We start from the raw sequence: 20,006 nt of genomic DNA on the forward strand, positions 1-20,006 counted from the left end.
TTTCCTAACAGTAACACAGAAATGAGTAAAATAATTTTATTAATCACAAAAGCAGGGCTTATTGAAGAATTAAAAGCTCTCTGTGTAAGATAGAAGCGTCACTTTATATTCGAACCAACCACAACAAAGAACTCAACAACGAGGAAAAAGTTGTGTAAAATAAATACAAAAAAATCACGAAAAACGTTTTTTCTTTGTAAAAGGAAAATATTTTAAAATAAGGTCAAACCTTCTGAAAATATTAATTTTGGGCAAAATAAACATCCATTGTTGTAAGAGGGACAGTGGTATGATAATGCAATATTGTGTGCTACATAATAATTGGTTTTCCACATAGGCGCCAAACTCTTAAACACAGGGAAGGCAGGGATAGTTTGACACAATCCTGTGTCTAACTTATTGGTTGTAATGTTTAATGCATTGCAGAAATTCCAGGGGTACGCCCGCCCACCCTGCCACCCCAGGTATGGTGCCCATGGTTTCACATCCCTTTAAATAAGTGCATGTGAAACAAGCTAGCAAGATTTGACTCTTAATGTGAACAAATGCTGAAAAAATTGAACGGGATTTTTTCGGATCAAAGTCAGGAATTAAAATGGAACTGTGAAGATGACTCATCAAAATATTTCATGATTCAGCAAAAATAAAATAAAGAACAAGAGAGCAAAGTTTAAAATGTGCCACAATTCAACCTGAACATAAAAATAATATAACATCAAACTGCTACGAGTAATTTGCTGCAATATTAGCTTTTAGGGTTTCCCAACTTTTTAGGGGTCACAAGTTTTTGTAAATTTTCTATCACCGCAATCTTATGCCAAATTCAATTTATTATAGGCAACTAACCAAAAAAAATAATACTAAATAAAAAATTTCAGCAAAAGTAATTATTTTCATTACATATCCTTAGAGCTTTCAATTTTATATTGATGTTATGATAGAATTTAATTGTTCCAGTTTTAGTAATATTGTTGCGGACCATTGTTAACTTTGAATGTGACCCTTTTATTTTGGGAAACCCTGGCTCTTTGGAATGATATTTTGATAAGCAGAAATACCAACTAACACAGTGGTTCTAAATCTTAACTGAGTGGCCACAAATAGTAGGCATTTAAAATTTGGGTGGAAAATGAAAATAAGTTGACCAAAATGGTTTTTAAGTTTCAGTCAAAATGTGAGGGTGTGACTGTGAACATAGACAGAACATAACACAAACTTAGAAGGGGAGGCGTTTTAAGGAACCACTGGTTAAAGATTAATGTCCGTTTGCTTAAAATTTCAATAATTTGGTAACAAAAAAATTTAATAGTTTACGTTTTTAAAATAGGCAGCATTAAAAAAATAATTTTGTGACAATGAACCAAAAGCCCCAGGTCCCTAGATGTGCCACACTACAACCATATATAATAAGACAAGGTGTTAGAGTGATTTAAACTAGTGGTCACAGTTTTGGTAGGCGGCAAAATAAATTGCACAATAGCGAACATGATTGGGGTACCTTCAGTACAACAAAGAGACTATAAAGATCATATTAAACTTCATAAAGATCATATAAATACCAAGCCATATATCCCGCAAGCAGCAATACAAGATCTTATGTGAAAAATTCAAATTTAAACGTTTTCTCAAAAAAGAGAAAAATTGTAGGAAAAACGACAAAGGCTTTTTATAATCATGCAATAGGAGTTAACGTATTTCATTGTAGTTTGTATGAATAAACAATGGGCATTGTGACATAACCAAACAATGACATCATAATTTGCATTGTTATGAATAAATTGCTTATTGGGATGCAGCAGCATTGTTGATATAATTATAATACGCAGCAGATCATAGGCATAGGCGTCACGTTGGGGTCGTCTGGGATGACATAATTATGTCTAATTTTTAAACAGGGTGACATTTTGTTTTGGCACCCAAGTTTTTGCTCCAAAACTGCTCTTATCCTGCTGTTAGGTGTCTATTCAAACAAGCAGAGCCAAAGTATATTGCATTCACCACATTAATCAATGAGGTTCCCTATGTTTGACAAATATGAGTATAACTGCATTTTAACAATGTCACCCCAAATTTTGTCTAAAATTTCCAATCATGACGCCCATAGTCTTTGGGTGATATAACATGGAATATACAAGGACACATGTTAACTTTAGGTGCCTTAGTGCAACATTCACAGCAGATTCATATCAAGATACAGCTTATAAGGGTTAGATGGTCTAGAAATCAACTAGAAAATAAGTACGGCATAAAATCAGGATCTTAATATACAAAGATTCGTAAATTTGCGCTAATTTAAGATTTCAATCAAGAAGAAATGATTTTTTTAACAGGACTGCTTGTGCTTGTTCTGGCATAAGATACTTTAACAGAGGGCGCTGGGGTGGAGTGGTCTTGGGATTTATGTTTATCGAGTTTTAGTAATTCCTTCACGCACTCTGTAACATGTGGAATATTGCGCTCATGCAGAATATCAGTTGAATCACAAAGTCGCTTCGGGTTCACCCCGAGCTTCGTGCACGCATCTAGAAAGTTGTCCACGTTCCGCCGACACTTGGCCATAGATAACTTAGGAACAGCAGGGGACGGAACATGAATCGTTGGGATGGAACGAGCTTTCAGATGATTCGCGAGGTGGCATAAGATGACACCGTCCGCTAACGCTGGCATCAGGTCTGGCGGTAACGGCATCTTTAACCTTGATGCAATGCTCTCACGAAGGCCTTCTAACATTTCCATTTCTTCGTAAATTTTCTCCGTTCTTCTTCTCATTGTGAAAGACATCTGGTCGGTGTCCGTGTGTTTCTTTCGATGGGCCGTGCGCGGTTTAATAACCTCCAAGAAATGTGGTTGCTCGTGCGAACTTAATCTTTTTGACTTCTGGTCCTTAACAAGCGGGGTATACCCCGGGAATGATGAAGTTGTACTTATCTTTGCTTCCCGGGAGTTACGACGGTTGTGATTCACATTCGTAACATTCTCATGAACATGAGCGTTATCACGTGCAAGACTCATGTTTTCCTTTTCCTGTTTCACGGTGTCTTTTATAATATCTGCCACACTTTGCTTTCGAGGGGTTTTTACTTCTTTACTTTGAGATTTTTTCGGGGATTTTTTCTTCGGTGATTGTCGTTTTGGTGAGGATGCGCTTTTCGGTCTCTTAGTAGGGGATTCCCGCATTACTCCATTTGTCTGTGCTTTGACAGGAGACATGTTTTCAACCGGGCTATCGACAAATATTTCTTCCTCTTCAGGCAGTACGTTGGATATTGCGTTGAGTGCTTCACTTACACCAAGTGCAGCTGTAACTTGTGAAACCAAATCATCGGGCTTCTTGGAAGAAAATGCATTTTCTTGCATTCTCTGGCTCTTGGCAACTTCTAGCTGGAGGGATTTGAACAAGTGGACTCTTCCTTTCTTTAGAACTTTCAATGGAGGCGACACTAATGGGTTATCATGGACAATTAGCTGTTGCAGTGAAGTTATATCATCGAAACAAAGTGGGATTGAAGAAATCTTGTTGGAACTTGCGTCTAAATGTACGAGAGATAATTTTGACAGCTCATCAGGTAAAATAGAAATATTATTTCTTGACACATCGAGATGTAATAGTGACTCCATGTCGCCCACTTGTGGAGGGATGCGGTCGATCTGGTTTCCGCTAACATCGAGTTCTTGAAGTCGTTTCAATTTCCCGACTTCATCTGGGATAGAAACAACATTATTGTTACTTAATTTCAACATAACGAGTGACTTCATTTCGCTGATAGAAGCGGGAAGATGGGACAAAAAGTTGTTGCTAAGATCAAGGACTCTTATTAGCCGCATCCGGAGTAAAAACTCGGGAATAGTTTTGATGAGGTTCCGTGACATCACGACGCTCCGTAACGAGTGCCATTCGCAAATATCCAACGGTACTTCAGTTAAATAGTTTCCAGTAAAGTCAAGCATGCATGTGTCCAGCAGAAAGTGTCCTTCTCCACTTAAATCTAGGTCTTTTAACCTCCGATTTGTGGCAATCAGGGATCCAGAGAATTGAGCATCTTCGAGTATCTTCTCGTTGCTCCGTGCAGATAAATGATGAGCAATCATCACTTTACATTGAGATTATTATTAAACTGAACAACTGTGGGAAACAATATATTTTGTAACTTCTGTAACTGTTTGAAAAATATAAAGTAAATGGCTGGTGAATGTTTGAATATAACAACTGTGTACGCTGGGAATATTATTAAACTAGACAATTATTGATAAAATATTGAACCATAATATATATGATTAAATATGAAGTAATGATAAACAGTCTATTAACAATATGATAACTATCACTCACTGCTAACACTTTCAAATTATTATTTTACTAAATAACTGTAAATAAAATTTTAAACTAAATATATTGATTCAATTTTTCAAATATAATATTATACATGAAATTGTAATACATGAAATTGAACCAAAAACCATAATAACAACATGTCCGAAACTTTTTAATATAAACAAGTTATTAAAATAATACGATTTTCACCATAGGAAAAAGCCAAAGCACATTGCCGATTGCCATAACGTGGCCTTGAAATTAAAATTGAATCAATAAAGTTAATCACCAACAAACAAAACTAAATCAATATATTAAACAAAGAGGTCCCTGCTACTATTGCAGTAAACGGTAACTGTATATTTAAATGAAATATAAACAAGGAACAGATGCTTATACAAACACCTAATATCCCTTATCTATACAGAGTATCTGTGTTGTATTATATGAGCTAAAACAAACCAGTTCCTAATTACAAAATCTTCATATATATTTAGTGTAGCAAATTTATTTAATATGAAAAATAAATTTAAAAAATGCGTTTTTAAATTTTTTTAATACTACCTTAAAAATGACATTTATGATTATTTTCTGTACAATTTTTCTAGTTAAATATAAACTACAAGAGATACTTATTGACTAGAACGGAATATTTTCTTAAAAGTTACGTAATTTTACGAATTATAATAAAAACAAACCAACAACGAAATCACAAACACACCCACGACGTCATTACACGCTTCAGTGATTCCACAACAATAGTGCTGCCAGGCTAAAAATAGTTTCCTGGTTTTATTTGATTTCTATAACAGAAAGTAACGGATGTTAATATTTTAAATTCGAGTTTGTGTTCCATACGTTTTAATATTTTTCTTGAATACAGTTTGGTGCCGTATGTCAGGTGTTAAAAAGCTCACATCGTAACTAAAGGGTACTCGGTTCGACGCCCAATGCGGCTACTATTGTATGCGCGTGTGTATTTTCGAAACAAACCAAAGAATCATTTATGAATGAATGAATATAAACTACTTTATCCCGTGTGGCCGGAAAACGACAGTCGTTATCAAACGGGTTTAACACCTCGTGCCAGCTTACGAGTTACCATGTACGTTACTTTGTGGGTAATTAATTTTTTGGATTTTTTTTATGTGTGGCTGACAATTTGGACAACCCATTAGTGACCACTAGGTTGGAGCAATATTCGTTAAGTGTCTTGCCCAAGGACACATACGCCACAATGGTAGCAGCGTCGAGCCTTGAACCCATTACCTATCGGTTACAGGCAGGCGCGCTAACCAGTATGCCACGGCGCCGGTAAACTTTTGAACAAATGTAAAGTAACATACTTGGTAACTCGTAAGCGTGCACGAGGTGTATGAAACAGAACACCCGTATTATAACGACTGTCGTTGCCCCGCCATGCGAAGATAAATAAGTTACATTTATTTATTAAATGACAACATTTAGCCAACCCTGGCTTATTTTGGTTGGAATGACTTTCACCCATGGTTGCCAGTTGCCACAGTCACATTGAAACCAACGTAATTACATCTTTACTTCTGCGAGTAAAATACAGATACGGAACACCTGCCTTCAATTAAACCTAAGGTTACAGTCTGGAGCACAAAACCACAACGAACTTGGTTAACCTCGTTGTTGAGACCGTTTTCGGCCAAATATAGGAAAACGGAAAACCTGAATACCAATGTAAACCCGTAGCTATGATGTGTATTAACATCCAGCGTTGTATGGGGTCGACATTCTTTGTTTGTTTTTTTTGGTGTAGATGTTTTATTGATTTCATTCTTTTATCTTTTTACACCGAGGCGAGCTACGCTGTAGTGTAAACGCCGCTTAAATGAACAAACAAAGAAATATCTACACTGACTTGCGCTGAACAACGCTGGGTGTAGGTATTTCTTTGTTTGTTTGTTTAAGCGGGGTTCACACTATACACTGTAGCTCGTAGATATTTCTTTGTTTGCTTTTTCACCCATGGACATTGTTTTACAACCCTACCATTTTCTCATTATTTAACCTGCCGTCACGCTCCAGTGCGAGACACAAAAATTACCGTTTACCTAATGACGTCATGAAAGGTGGCTGGGAGCAATAAAACCAGACGAGTCAAAGAATTTAGGTTTAGTTTAGTTGGAACCGCCGTAGCCAACGGGTTAGGCTGTGTATATGTGGTATAGGTTGAGTTAGCTGTAGTTGTATATAGGAAATAGGGGTTTAGAGTTATGGTTTCTTATGTACTACTTAATATAAAAAGAACGATAGCGAAGATCAAATGAACGAAGTGAGAGAAAAGGAGCGAAATACGGCATTCGTTAAAAACTACTCGAGGAAGGTGTAACAACATTTCAATACAGTAGGGTTGAACAATAGATGTAACTTGTTTATCCTCGCATGGCGGGGCAATGAGAGTCGTTATAATACGGGTGTTCTGCTTCATGCACCTCGTGTTCGCTTATGAGTTACCACGTATGTAACTTTGTGGGTGATTCTTCTTATTTATATTTCAATGTATGGAAAACAGCTCAGACAAACCATTAATGGACTACTGGGCTGAACCACGGCACCGACAAACTGTATTTAAAGTTACAGCCTTGAGTCTAACCAGTGGTTGTAAGGCGGTGATGAAATCTTTTGCTGACGCCAAAAATGTAAAGAATTTGGCGAAGACAGATTAACTAAAGGTGTATGGGCGCGTGGGCCATTAAAGTTATGCTTCACAACGATTGAGGCCATTAGGAATAAGCTTGGTATATAGTCAACGTCAGTATGTGTGATTTAACTGTTTATTATGTTGAACTGTGGGTAAGATGGGATACCGTTGGCACCAAAATCCAATATATTACAAACGTGCCTTCAACAATTTACAACGCTTTCATAGAGTCGGTGATGGTACAGTTATATAGTTTTGTTTGATACTAAATTGGACAAGAAAAGAGAATAAAAGCGTGTCCCAACTTACCCCACCCTAATATATCATATAGCATTAGAATATCATTTAACGACGTATAATAAAAATAATACTCTTGTCACATCTACAGAGATAGCACTGATGACGTCATAGGGCATAGATACGTCACCATTACCATGGCTATTGACGGCAGTTACGTATCTCGGCGTAAATCATCGGCGAGGATAAAGAAGAGAGAAAAAGTTGGTTGCGTGCCCAAAGTATCCGCAGTGTTGACCAGACTCATGTTCATATTACACGCAACACTTGCTTTGTGGAGGATTAGCGAGTTATACGAACCTGTGTATTTGTACGCGTTAAGTGTAGGCTTGGGATGTTTGGTGCTGGAGATGGTGTTCACGTTGGCTGTACGGCAAGGAAAGGAATATAAGTGGTGAGTTATTACTACCAGGGGTGGGATTCGAACTGTGGAACCCATGGGTTACGAAAATCTCTTTAAATGTCCAGGCAGTAGGACCTCACCCATATAAAATACACACACACACACACACACACACGAGACACAACTTCCTGGTATTTTGCGACACAAACACACTCGACTATTTTGAATGTCGTTCAAGTTTCCGCCAAATAAGAAATCGGAAAGTCGACAGATTCGTCTAATTACTACGTCATATGACGTCATCACCCCTTTAACGCTTTACTGAGTTCACCACGCATGAGCTCACACGTGATGATTTAATTAACCGCGACCTCTGTTATGACGAAACAATCTTACTTGTTTACGAAACAAACCACATTAACACACAAACCAATAATTGTTACGTCACAAACAAATAACAATCGACTTCAAATACAAAGTTCGCGTTTTCTCTTGTGACGACACAATGCCCTCCGCCCCAAGTTCAAACAAAGTCTTTGTTTGATCATAATAAAAGGCAATGAATGGCGAAGTCGCGAGATCTTACTGTTACAAGTTTTCAACCTAGAACAATTTTTTAATTGGTTGTTAGCTTATTTTAGATAATATTATAAAACACGAGAGTTATTTGGATAAAGAATATGAAATTCCTTCCGCTGGCTACCAGTGAAAATTTTGATCCCAAAACGTTTGTGTCTCACTGATACCCACCGTATAATTTATGTTTAAAAAATTTCGAATTTAAAGCACCTGCCATTATGTTCGACGAATTACGTTTATTACGTCATAATTGCTGAGATTCCAAATCTCGAAATTGAACACGCGATCTCTGTCACGTAACAATCACCCAGTAATGATGGAATGGACGAATAACAATAATCGCTTCGGGCAGCGCTTGAAAACTTCTAAACCAATTATTTAGCTAGCAATAATAACCAATAATAACGATGAAACTTGTTTAATTTCGTGAAATTCTGGAAACGGCAGCAAATTTTACCGATTTTGTATATATGGGGTAAGATGGTCCATGTTTCGTTCTTTTTTATCGTTCCATTTGCCAGTAAACAAAGAATATTTACAGAGTTATATAACCGTACCCTGACGACTCTAAAAGTGTTGTTAATTGTTAAAACAAGGTTGGGAAATACGGGATATTATGTGCCAACGGTATTCCATCTTACCCCCATCCTACCATATATCCCAAATTAACGGGATCTTCTATTGTATTGGAGCAAATATTAATATGGTGTATACCTAACAAGGCTTCATCCAAATATTTAGAGCATGTTCTAAAGAAGTATATGTTCTGTTAGTTTGAAAGGTTTTGCCCAAGCGTGTTTTTCTATCTGTTGTAGAATTATATTCAGAATTCTATAACCGTGTCTTTACATTAAAGTTTGTTGTATTCGTTTAACAAGTTTTATGTTCATCTTTTTTCCAGGTTTTGCCCAAGTGTGTTTTTCTACCTCCTCAGTGTTGTACCAAGTCTATGGTTTCTACAGATCGCACAGATGGATTATTATGACAATACTTCGCTACATGATGGAGGGTGTTTGGCGATAGTGGATATCAATGTAACGGTATGTATGGAGGCGGGTTCGAATCCATGCCAGGGTTGGAAAACCAGGAATCCTGGGTTCGAATCCAGGTCAGGGTTGGAGAACCAAGGATCCTGGGTTCGAATCCAGGGCAGGGTTGGAGAACCAGGGATCCTGGGTTCGAATCCAGGCCAGGGCTGGAGAACCAGGGATCCTGGGTTCGAATCCAGGCCAGGGTTGGAGAACCAAGGATCTTGGGTTCGAATCCAGGCCAGGGTTGGAGAACCAAGGATCCTGGGTTCGAATCCAGGCCAGGGTTTGAAAAACTGTTTTCAATTTTTAGATATCCCCCCCAATGACGCAAATTGAAAACGTAAGTGACGTCACAGCCGCGTGGAAATCGAATAATGACGTCAACCGATACAAACGTGACGTCACAGAAGCAAGTGGAAACAACAAAGGTGGTTAACAATAACTATTGTGATGAAAATATAGTATTTAACGAAAGTAGCTTAATTTGTTTTAATTAACTATACAACTCATTATATGTTTATAGTGCAATGTTGGTTTAGCAGCCGCGCTTTTATTTGGCAATTATTCTAAGAGAAAGAAAGAACACATTTTTTACACAGATATATTTGCTTAAAACGTCCTAATTTTTTCCTTTATCCAGAAAAACGAAGGAAGAGGAAGCGAAAGTTACGTCGCAAACAACGACTTCGAACCACAACCTACGTCATAAACGCTACTACCGCGGGATATACAAGCGATTATGATGTCATAAATACAAGAACGGAATTACCTATTGTGACGTCATTGAATCCTGACGTTGTAACGAAAAGCGAGAACGATGTTTCCATGACGACCGGTGTTGGTAATGAACGAACAATAGAAACGACGCAATTTCTGTTGACGACGACGACGCGCGAACGCGAGAACCATGGCTTTGTTGACGTCACACGTCGTAAATTGAACGAATTCTCGAACGTTGTGAACAACGCGACGCGAACAGTAGATGAATTGGTGAGTAATTGTGACATCATTAAAGTGAATTATATAAGAGTGACGTCACATAGAAGGTATATGACGTCATACACTCATATTGAAGGCATTCACCTCTTCCTCACATTCAAACACAAACCACCATGATCTTCCCCACATACAATGTTGTATCCATTCTTAGTAATAACCGAACAACGTTTACTAACTCTCCATAAAGTTACATTCATTCTTCCTACAGTTCCGCTCATTCACATAAAAAATCTGAAATGAAAGTCACTTAATGAATGAATGCAAGTTGTTTGAGGTTGAAGAAAGTATTGCTATGAAAATTATTCTTTTACACTGACCCAACAAAACCTTTCTCACCCGTCACCCCTATAGTTACATTCATTCACCCCTATCATACACCCTCTCCCCCAGCCCCACAATTTACCCTCGCTCTCTACCAAGTTCTCAACCTACATTCATTTACTATAGTTCCCCTAATACTCCATTCATTCATTTACTTATTCATTCATTCATTCATTCATTCATTCATTCATTCATTCATTCACTTATTCATTCACTTATTCATTCACTTATTATTATTCATTCGTTCGTTCGTTCGTTCGTTCGTTCGTTCGTTCGTTCGTTCGTTCGTTCGTTCGTTCGTTCGTTCGTTCGTTCGTTCGTTCGTTCGTTCGTTCGTTCGTTCGTTCGTTCGTTCATTCATCCATTCATTCATTCGTTCATTCATTCATCCATTCATTCATTCGTTCATCCATTCGTTCATTCGTTCATTCATTCATTCGTTCGTTCGTTCGTTCGTTCGTTCGTTCGTTCGTTCGTTCGTTCGTTCGTTCGTTCGTTCGTTCGTTCGTTCGTTCGTTCGTTCGTTCGTTCGTTCGTTCGTTCGTTCGTTCATTCATTCATTCATTCATTCATTCATCCATTCATTCATTCATTCGCTCATTCATTCGTTCATTCATTCATTCATCCATTCATTCATTCGCTCATTCATTCGTTCATTCATTTGTTCATTCATTTATTTGTTCATTCATTCATTCATTCATTCATTCATTCACCCTTGCAGTATAACTATGTGATTTACACGCACCAAGCATAATCCTCCACCTTACAGCTGCACAAACTAGACCCCGAACAATGGCTCCTCGCTCTCCACCAAGTCCTTCTCTTCGTTCTCGTCATCGGACGATGGTTGTTGCCCAAAGGTGAGATCACCCGAGAACAATTGTCACAGCTCCTCCTTGTGTTTATTGGTGTCGGAGCCGATATTCTGGAATTTGTTACAGGTATGGTGATGTCATAACTATATTTGTATATTATTAGTATTATTTTTCTTAATTTTGTTAAATTTTGTCTTAAGCGTTTTTAAATTTTTAATAAAGAAAAACAATAACCTACAAAATTAATTATAATTTCACGTCATATATATTACTGTGGGGTAAGATGGGACAGGGTTAGCACATAATATCCCATGTTTTCTAATCGTGTTTTTAACAGTTAACAACGCTCCTTTAGAGTCGTTGAACAAGTATTAATATTTTAAACATTCTAGAGTTCGTTACAGGTTATTGTGATGTCATAACTCATATTTTTATATTGATTGTTCAAATTCCACCTTATGTCATGCAAACAATAGGCATTGTTACATAACATAATAAGCAAATAACGTCTAGAACGCAACAATGGAGCCATTTTGGAAAATTTCAAATTTGCATAAAAATCACAAATTCTTCTACATTTTTTAAATGTTAAACAAATTTTGGGTCTTTTTCTTCTAAGTAACGGATACCAAATATTTTTAAGAATGCAGTTTCGGAAATTGTGTTTTATGTTTAATATTTGAGACGCAAATAAAATAAAATGTAACGGACAAAAATCCAACCGATTGTTTAATAAAGGACAACAAACCATTTTAGCATTGTGTTTTAAATTGAACAGAAACAATCGACAACGATGTGAAACAAGTTCAGTGCAACAGACTTCTACATTACATTATATACGCAGTATGGTCGTGGAGTTTGTTACAGGTATCAAGGTTCATATTGTTGTGTCTATACATGTATTTTACTTTTAATTACATAGTCACTTGTTTTAATAAAGCAGCACCATGGTTAGCTCACCTGCATCTAGCCTAGAGGTTGCAGGTTCAAGACTCTACGTGGCATGAGGTAACACAGAACATAACGACTGTAGTTGCCTCGCCATGCGAGGATAAATAAGTTACATACATGGTAACTCGCACAAGGTGTATAAAACAGAACACCCGTAGCCATGTTAAAATAACCGTCGTTTTCCGGGCACACGAGGATAAATAAGTTACATTGATTCATTAACCCACTCAAACCTATTTCCTCATTAACACTAACAATATCTTCCCCCATCTGGGTTTGAACCTCGTACCTCATGCTCACAGTTTACGCTCGTGCTGACTGCAGCGAAGTCAAGAAAAACCAGAGTTGGGTTTTCGAACGGGGAAAGAGTAGCCATTGTTCAAGATAATAGCAATTGTTGCGCGAGGTCTATATTTAATGATGCAGATTTGTGGGGGATCCTCGCTACTTTGTTGCTACAGGTGATATGATGCTTATTGTATAAAGTGGTACTTGGGGTTTAGGTCAAAGTTGGCCCATTTTTACATACATGGTAACTTGTGAGCCAAACTGTAAAAATCTCTTTATTTGCAAGTGCTTCCTTTTTAAATATGTTACATTCTTCTAACTGCGGTTTCTGTGTACACTAACTTTTCCTCCCATTACTATTCCACCATCATTTATTTCATTTACTTATATTTATTTATTCATTTACTCTAAGGTAACAGTCTCTGTTTGCATTTAAGTTACATTTACCCCAGATAACTTTTTCAGCATCATTCATTCATTTATCCCAGGACCTTCCCTTCTTGGCCTTCAGACTCTACATGATGATCGTATACAACCAAATCCACCAAATGATGGTGTTTTTCACCGGAAAGAACGCACTGGTTGTTATCTTACAACTTTATAGGATTGTAGTTTTACAGGTGAGTTGTTATATGAATGAATGAATGTAACTTACTTTATCCTCGCGTGGCCGGAAAACGACAGTCGTTATCACACGGGTTTAACACCTCGTGCCAGCTTACGAGTTACCATGTATCTTACTTTGTGGGTAATTATTTTTTTGGGATTTTTTCTTTTTTTTATTTATTTCTGATAATTTAGACAACCCATTAGTAACCACTGGGTTGGAGCAATTGCCGTTAAGTGTCTTGCCCAAAGACACATACGCCCACGATGGTAGCAGCATCGAGCCTTGAACCCATTACCTCTGGGTTACAGGCAGGCGCGCTAACCACTATACCACGGCGCCGGACAGAGTAACAGGTTCAAAGCTCACTGCAGTGACTTGGGTATTTTTTTAAATTGGTGAAAACACATAGACCAGTGTTTAACCTTGTTATTTTAGGTAATTGGTAGTTGAAAGTCTTAAGGTCACTCAGTTCAAAAAGATGTTGACACCAGTAGCACATAATTGTAATACAAAAAAATCAATGGGGACAAAGTTAAGGAGTTTAAAGTGGACACAAACATACAACTTAAAGGGAGCAACATATAGACAGCTTTTTATAGGGGACAACAAAATGCTTTGAGAAGTAATGAGAGACTAACAGTAGTAAACAAATATTGTTTACAGAATTTTATAATCATATAATGGTATCCATCTTACCCCACAGTAGTGTATTGCAGTATACCTCGCAGCAAGAGTGGGAAAATATATTCTATATTAATGAATATTTATTTTAACCTTCCAGATTGAACATAACAAGAAGAAGCCGGACTCTGCCACTCAATCGGAGCTCCAACCACTGAAAGGAACATTAGAAAGGTTAGCTCGGACCTCTGTGGAAGGAAGGGGGGTCGTGGCGGGGGATATTTCAAGTGAGTTTATTAGGTTTAGCATTTTGTTTCAAATGTAGCAGCCACACTTTTATCTGACACATTTAGACATGCAGTTTTTACCTGCAGTGTGTTTAACGCCTGTATTTTGCTGCTTATTTCCTTCTCTTCGTTATTTTAACTAACCTGAACTTAGCTTTCCTTTTCGAAGAAAAAGTATGGTATAGGTTTGATTTATAACATGGGTGAAGTTTAAATAAATGAATGAAACTTATTTATCCTTGCATGGAGCGCCAATCGTTTGTAACATATGAATGTCATTGAAATGGGTGAAAACTTAAGTGATTATCCATTGTTTAAATTCACAGATGCTACATTTAAAGCAAAGCGTAACGGAAGTGTAGTAGTGAAGATACGGCTGGAAAATGAATCAAAGGCTAGAACACGGCGAAAAGGGACCATATGAACTATGTATTGAATATACATTGTTATATATCAAGGTTACAGTTATCGAGTGTAGACTCGTTATAGCAGATGTTTCACCAAGTCTACTTAGTCTTTTACAAGCACTGATGATGCCAACAGTTTAGGTAAAACACATGATGTATTTGTGCCAATAGTTCAACATTTTGAACATGTTATGTTTATATCTGACTTGTTACACAACTATTCTGGCCCAAAATTATTCTATTGATTAAACAACTTCAGTATAATTGTAAAAATAAATATTGGAAATTCATGTTTATAAAAATTACTTTTATTCGAAATATTTTTTCATTTCTCTGACAATTAAAGTGAAATAGTTTGAATTATTTGGAAACACTTTGCCATTTAATTTTTTATCTGGAAACACTTTTAAATTCAGCCATTTAGATACAAAACTAAACTTGTTGGTAATTTATCCAAAAAGGAAAATAAATATTTCTTACTGACTTTTTTGTTCTTGTTCCAATTTCTTCTTGTTTGTTTATTCTTCTTATTGCAACATTGCTACAAATAAATATTAACAAAAAGTGACTAAATTGTTTCTGTAATAGCAAGAGAGAGAGATTAAATAACATAACATGATTGGTGCCAAAGGAAAATATAACGCTCACTTTTTAAAAACATAACAAAAAACATCTGATGAAAAAATGTTCTTAGTCAGTGAGACATTGTTATTTAAATTCAATATCAATCTCTAAATAAATATACCAAAGTATTTATAGTTCACAGTACAACAGGGCCAATATGTTTTATTCCTTTGGTCCCCGTTTCAACAATTCACCAACAAGAGAGTCCACAACCTTTGGCGTCGACAAACATTCAACAAAATCTTGAAACGAAATTTTTTCAAAACTTCTTTTAAATTTTTTCGTAGATTTTTCTCGGCCGAGAATATTTTCCCAAATTCCAAATTTCTCAACACATTCTTCAAAAGTTAATTCTTTAACTGGAATTATTTCAACTCCTTGAGGTACTGTATGACTACACACATTATAATGAGCAGGAGGTTCACAATTATGACAATTTTCAGGTTTTTCTGATGTTTTTGAGGCAACACATTCAAAATTGTCGCTTTCTACAGGATTTTTTTGAGTTTTTTGATCATCAGATTCAAATTGATTATGTCTTTTAGGATTTTCCAAGTTTTTTTTGTCATTTTTTTCTGTAGTTTTTGGTTTATGTTTTCTTTGTTTTTTTTTGTAATGCTCCACAGCCAATTGTAGGAATTCCAAGTCTTCTTGGATTGATGAGGTGGTTTCAGTAGGATTGAACCAGGAGGATGGAGGAGGAGGGTGGGAGGGATTGGAGGAGCAAGAGTGGGAGGAGAAGTGAGAGCAAGAGTGAGATGCTGATTTGATGATTAGTTTTGATGCGGCTTCTTTCACCCGAGTCAAATCATCTTCATCCTGGGAGGAAATAAAAGAAGTTGTTTGTATTTAGTGTGTTGGGTGTAACTGATAGGTAACAAGAATACATAAACCTGCCAAACAACCCATAAGTGACCACTGGGTTGAAGCAATGTCCATTAAGTGACTTGCCCAAGGACACATACGCCACAACGGTGGCAGATTTGAGCCTTGAACTCATCATCCTCTGGCCTACAGGTCTAACCACCAAAACACTTTTTAACCAATTTTTCAAAATTTTAACCAATTTTTTTAAAGGTACACCTGATTGTCCTGCCCAAGGACACATACAGCTATCAGTACCGAGCATTGAACCCGGTATCCTTCAGTTACAATGCAAACACATATACACTGAGGCAGTGTCCGGCGCCGTGGCATAGTGGCTGCCTGTAACCAATAGGTAATGGGTTCAAGGTTCGACGCTGCTACCATTGTGGGCGTATGTGTCCTTGGTCAAGACACTTAACGGCAATTGCTCCAACCCAGTGGTGACTAATGGGTTGTCCAAATTATCAGTCATATAAAAAAAAATAAAAAATAAATCCCCCAATACATAATCACCCACAAAGTAACATACATGGTAACTTGTAAGTTTGCACGAGGTGTTAAACCCGTGTGATAACGACTGTCGTTTTCCGGCCACACGAGGATAAAGTAAGTTACATTCATTCATTCAGTACTGGACTGAATAGTTACCAGTAAATACATATAAACAAGCATATATAGAGAGACACAGAGAATGTATAAACAGAGTAAATACAAATATACATGAAATGCTTACAGATGGAAACCATGCATTCACGCTTATACTTGTCTCCAAGTTTTCCACGTAATGCCACCATTGTTGTGGTACGTATAACATGTCACCTGGTTCCAATGTTATAACATGGGGGTGGCAGGATGTGAAACTGTAAAATAATATACATCATGCTCACTGTCAAGTTTATATAGACCGACGTTGCCACACCATGCAAGGATAAATAAGTTAAATTTGATCCGATAGCTTTGTTAACAAATGCACATTATTATTATTTATGTTTAATTCAAAGGCGCATTATACCAACCATCAATATCCCCACCTTTACAATGTTGTATATTCATCTGATCTTTGTTACTCTGACCAAAGAATAAATCCTTATTCGATCATATATAAGTCTGGGTGTTGGGGTAATAGGCCAACTCTGGACTACATTCCGGTCCCTTGAAAGGGCCTCACCCATAGATAAATAACCACAGCCATAATAGCATTCCTGCCCCTTTCATGCATAAATAAACAAGTCAAATTCATCCACTTATACACCTCATGCTCACCACCATCCACTTATACACCTCATGCTCACCACCATCCACTTATACACCTCATGTTCACCACCATCCACTTATACACCTCATGTTCACCACCATCCACTTATACACCTCATGCTCACCACCATCCACTTATACACCTCATGCTCACCACCATCCACTTATACACCTCATGCTCACCACCATCCACTTATACACCTCATGCTCACCACCATCCACTTATACACCTCATGCTCACCACCATCCCCACCTCTCATGCTCCTCCAGATCTGGATGTTGAAGATCAACTTTACTGAAGACACTCGACTCCTCATAAGGGATGCGGGTCGGATGGAGGTGTTGAGAGTCCGAGGGCGGGAACAACATCCATCTCTTCCTCCCTTGGACCTGGAGGGAAGGAATGTACCTCATGCTCATGTCGAGTCGAGACATTTTTACTTCATACACCTCATGCTCACTGTCGAGTTATAACACGAGTGTTGCACACCATACATGGTGTATTCATACACCTCATGCTCACTGTCGAGTTATAACACGAGTGTTGCACACCATACATGGTGGCTTCATACACCTCATGCTCACTGTCGAGTTATAACACGAGTGTTGCACACCATACATGGTGTATTCATACACCTCATGCTCACTGTCAAGTTATAACACGAGTGTTGCACACCATACATGGTGGCTTCATACACCTCGTGCTCACTGTCAAGTTATAACACGAGTGTTGCACACCATACATGGTGGCTTCATACACCTCATGCTCACTGTCGAGTTTTAACACGAGTGTTGCACACCATACATGGTGGCTTCATACACCTCATGCTCACTGTTGAGTTATAACACGAGTGTTGCACACCATACATGGTGGCTTCATACACCTCATGCTCAGTGTCGAGTTATAACACGGGTGTTGCACACCATACATGGTGGCTTCATACACCTCATGCTCACTGTCGAGTTATAACACGGGTGTTGCACACCATACATGGTGGCTTCATACACCTCATGCTCACTGTCGAGTTATAACACGAGTGTTGCACACCATACATGGTGGCTTCATACACCTCATGCTCACTGTCGAGTTATAACACGAGTGTTGCACACCATACATGGTGGCTTCATACACCTCATGCTCACTGTCGAGTTATAACACGAGTGTTGCACACCATACATGGTGGCTTCATACACCTCATGCTCACTGTCGAGTTATAACACGAGTGTTGCACACCATACATGGTGACTTCATACACCTCGTGCTCACTGTCGAGTTATAACATGAGTGTTGCACACCATACATGGTGACTTCATACACCTCGTGCTCACTGTCGAGTTATAACACGAGTGTTGCACACCATACATGGTGGCTTCATACACCTCATGCTCACTGTCGAGTTAGGATACTTTCATGTTTATCCTCAGAGTCGGAAACTTAGGGGTTTAATACACAGACGTGTGCTGTAGTCACATACATACCTGTAATACAAGGTTGTATCCATAAGTATCATAATGGCAAACAGTATGAGCTCCTTGGGTGCCAATCCATATCGCACTGTCTGTTCCTTCAGTACCTGGAAGATAAACGATATTTGCGATACAACACAAACTTCTTAGATATCTTGGAATACGACAGGGAAGATGAGAATAATAAAACAACGAAGAGAAAGGAATTAGCAGCAAAACAACAGTTGTTAAAACGCGGTAAAAATAAAAACTACTAGAAAGTCTTAAATCTCATTCACAACAAAGAGAAGGGAATTAGCATTTAGAAATATTCACAATGAAAAGACAGGATATATCGACAAAACGACAATCGTTTAAACAGATATAGTTACCTGAAAATCCAAGGTCTTTCCATTGAATAAAATCCAAAACCTCAAAATCTTGAACTTCGTTAAATAAGTCTCGAACGTAAATATAATCAGCGTAAACCCATTCGTTATTTAAGTCAATGTTGAATGAGTTTTGGTCGTTGTTTGAATTTATAAGTTGTATGAAGTCACTTATGGTTATGTTGATGTATCGACATTCCCCTTCCCATTGTAGATCTGGAATTATTATTATAATCAATTTATGTTGATAGAGTTTTATATATAATCGGCCAACTTTTTCCTAACTCAGGTCCCATGACATGCCTCACTGTAGGACCTCACCCATATAGAATGTGCATTTACAATGTTGGAGTAATGAACCAACTCTGGTTTAAATCCCAGGTCCCATAACGTGCCTCACTGTAGGGCTTCACCCATATAGAATGTGCATATACAATGTTTGGGTAATGGGCCTAAATCCCAGGGCTATGGTGTATAGGTTAGTGAGCATGAGATATATCTATCTACAGGACTCTCTTGATCTTAACTAATAAACCTTTTTCACAACCAAATTCTTATCCTATTATTTTCGGACGATTTGTAAATTATTTGCCTTTTTTTTATCTTTGGGACATTATAAGAAATATTATTTTGCCAATATTAATTGTCCGACTCTTTAGCAGACAAACTTAATAGTTAATGTATTATAAAACTACTACCTACTAACTTTCCGATTGTTTCTGGCCGACACGAGCTTTGATCTTTTTATCTCCTATCATCCCTTGTAGGCGATTCAGGTCCAAACTTGAAACTTTCCACTCAAACACTTGGTTTATATTACGAAACACAACTGGGAGCTCCAACTTTTGTTCCGACAAATATTTCTTTAAATTAAAACTTGCCATTCTAAACAAC

At 37.6% G+C, this 20,006-nt stretch overlaps 3 protein-coding genes across 4 annotated transcripts; 1 reads left to right on the forward strand and 2 right to left on the reverse strand.

Moving 5' to 3' along the window:
- Positions 1-5,075, reverse strand: LOC149736137 (uncharacterized). The gene has a single exon (XM_089879288.1). It carries the CDS (start codon positions 4,087-4,089, stop codon positions 2,305-2,307), a length of 1,785 nt encoding a protein of 594 aa, XP_089735414.1. The 5' UTR covers positions 4,090-5,075; the 3' UTR covers positions 1-2,304.
- Positions 5,076-7,101: 2,026 nt separating this feature from the next.
- On the reverse strand, positions 7,102-19,996 carry LOC149736138 (HSPB1-associated protein 1-like). 2 transcript variants are annotated; one of them, XM_089879316.1, is made up of 10 exons: positions 19,819-19,996; positions 19,116-19,328; positions 18,757-18,851; positions 17,531-17,667; positions 16,757-16,883; positions 15,017-15,975; positions 13,992-14,052; positions 11,299-11,478; positions 10,317-10,463; positions 7,102-7,646 (listed from the first exon to the last, which is right to left on the reverse strand). In XM_089879316.1, the coding sequence occupies exons 1-6, from the start codon at positions 19,994-19,996 to the stop codon at positions 15,319-15,321; spliced, it is 1,407 nt and encodes a 468-aa protein (XP_089735442.1). In that variant the 3' UTR covers positions 7,102-7,646; positions 10,317-10,463; positions 11,299-11,478; positions 13,992-14,052; positions 15,017-15,318. The 2 variants fall into 2 exon arrangements, with proteins under 2 accessions (XP_089735442.1, XP_089735441.1); XM_089879315.1 differs by having other exon boundaries at positions 17,519-17,667.
- On the forward strand, positions 7,418-15,024 carry LOC149736139 (transmembrane protein 26-like). Its single transcript, XM_089879307.1, has 10 exons — positions 7,418-7,674; positions 9,104-9,242; positions 9,544-9,661; positions 9,874-10,223; positions 11,323-11,494; positions 12,147-12,235; positions 12,622-12,780; positions 13,096-13,227; positions 13,999-14,125; positions 14,452-15,024. Exons 1-10 carry the CDS (start codon positions 7,418-7,420, stop codon positions 14,547-14,549), a joined length of 1,641 nt encoding a protein of 546 aa, XP_089735433.1. The 3' UTR covers positions 14,550-15,024.
- Positions 19,997-20,006: the final 10 nt, after the last annotated feature.

The sequence above is a fragment of the Ciona robusta genome, chromosome 5, assembly GCF_009617815.1.
Source record: "Ciona robusta chromosome 5, ASM961781v2".
NCBI classification, from domain to species: Eukaryota; Metazoa; Chordata; class Ascidiacea; order Phlebobranchia; family Cionidae; genus Ciona; species Ciona robusta.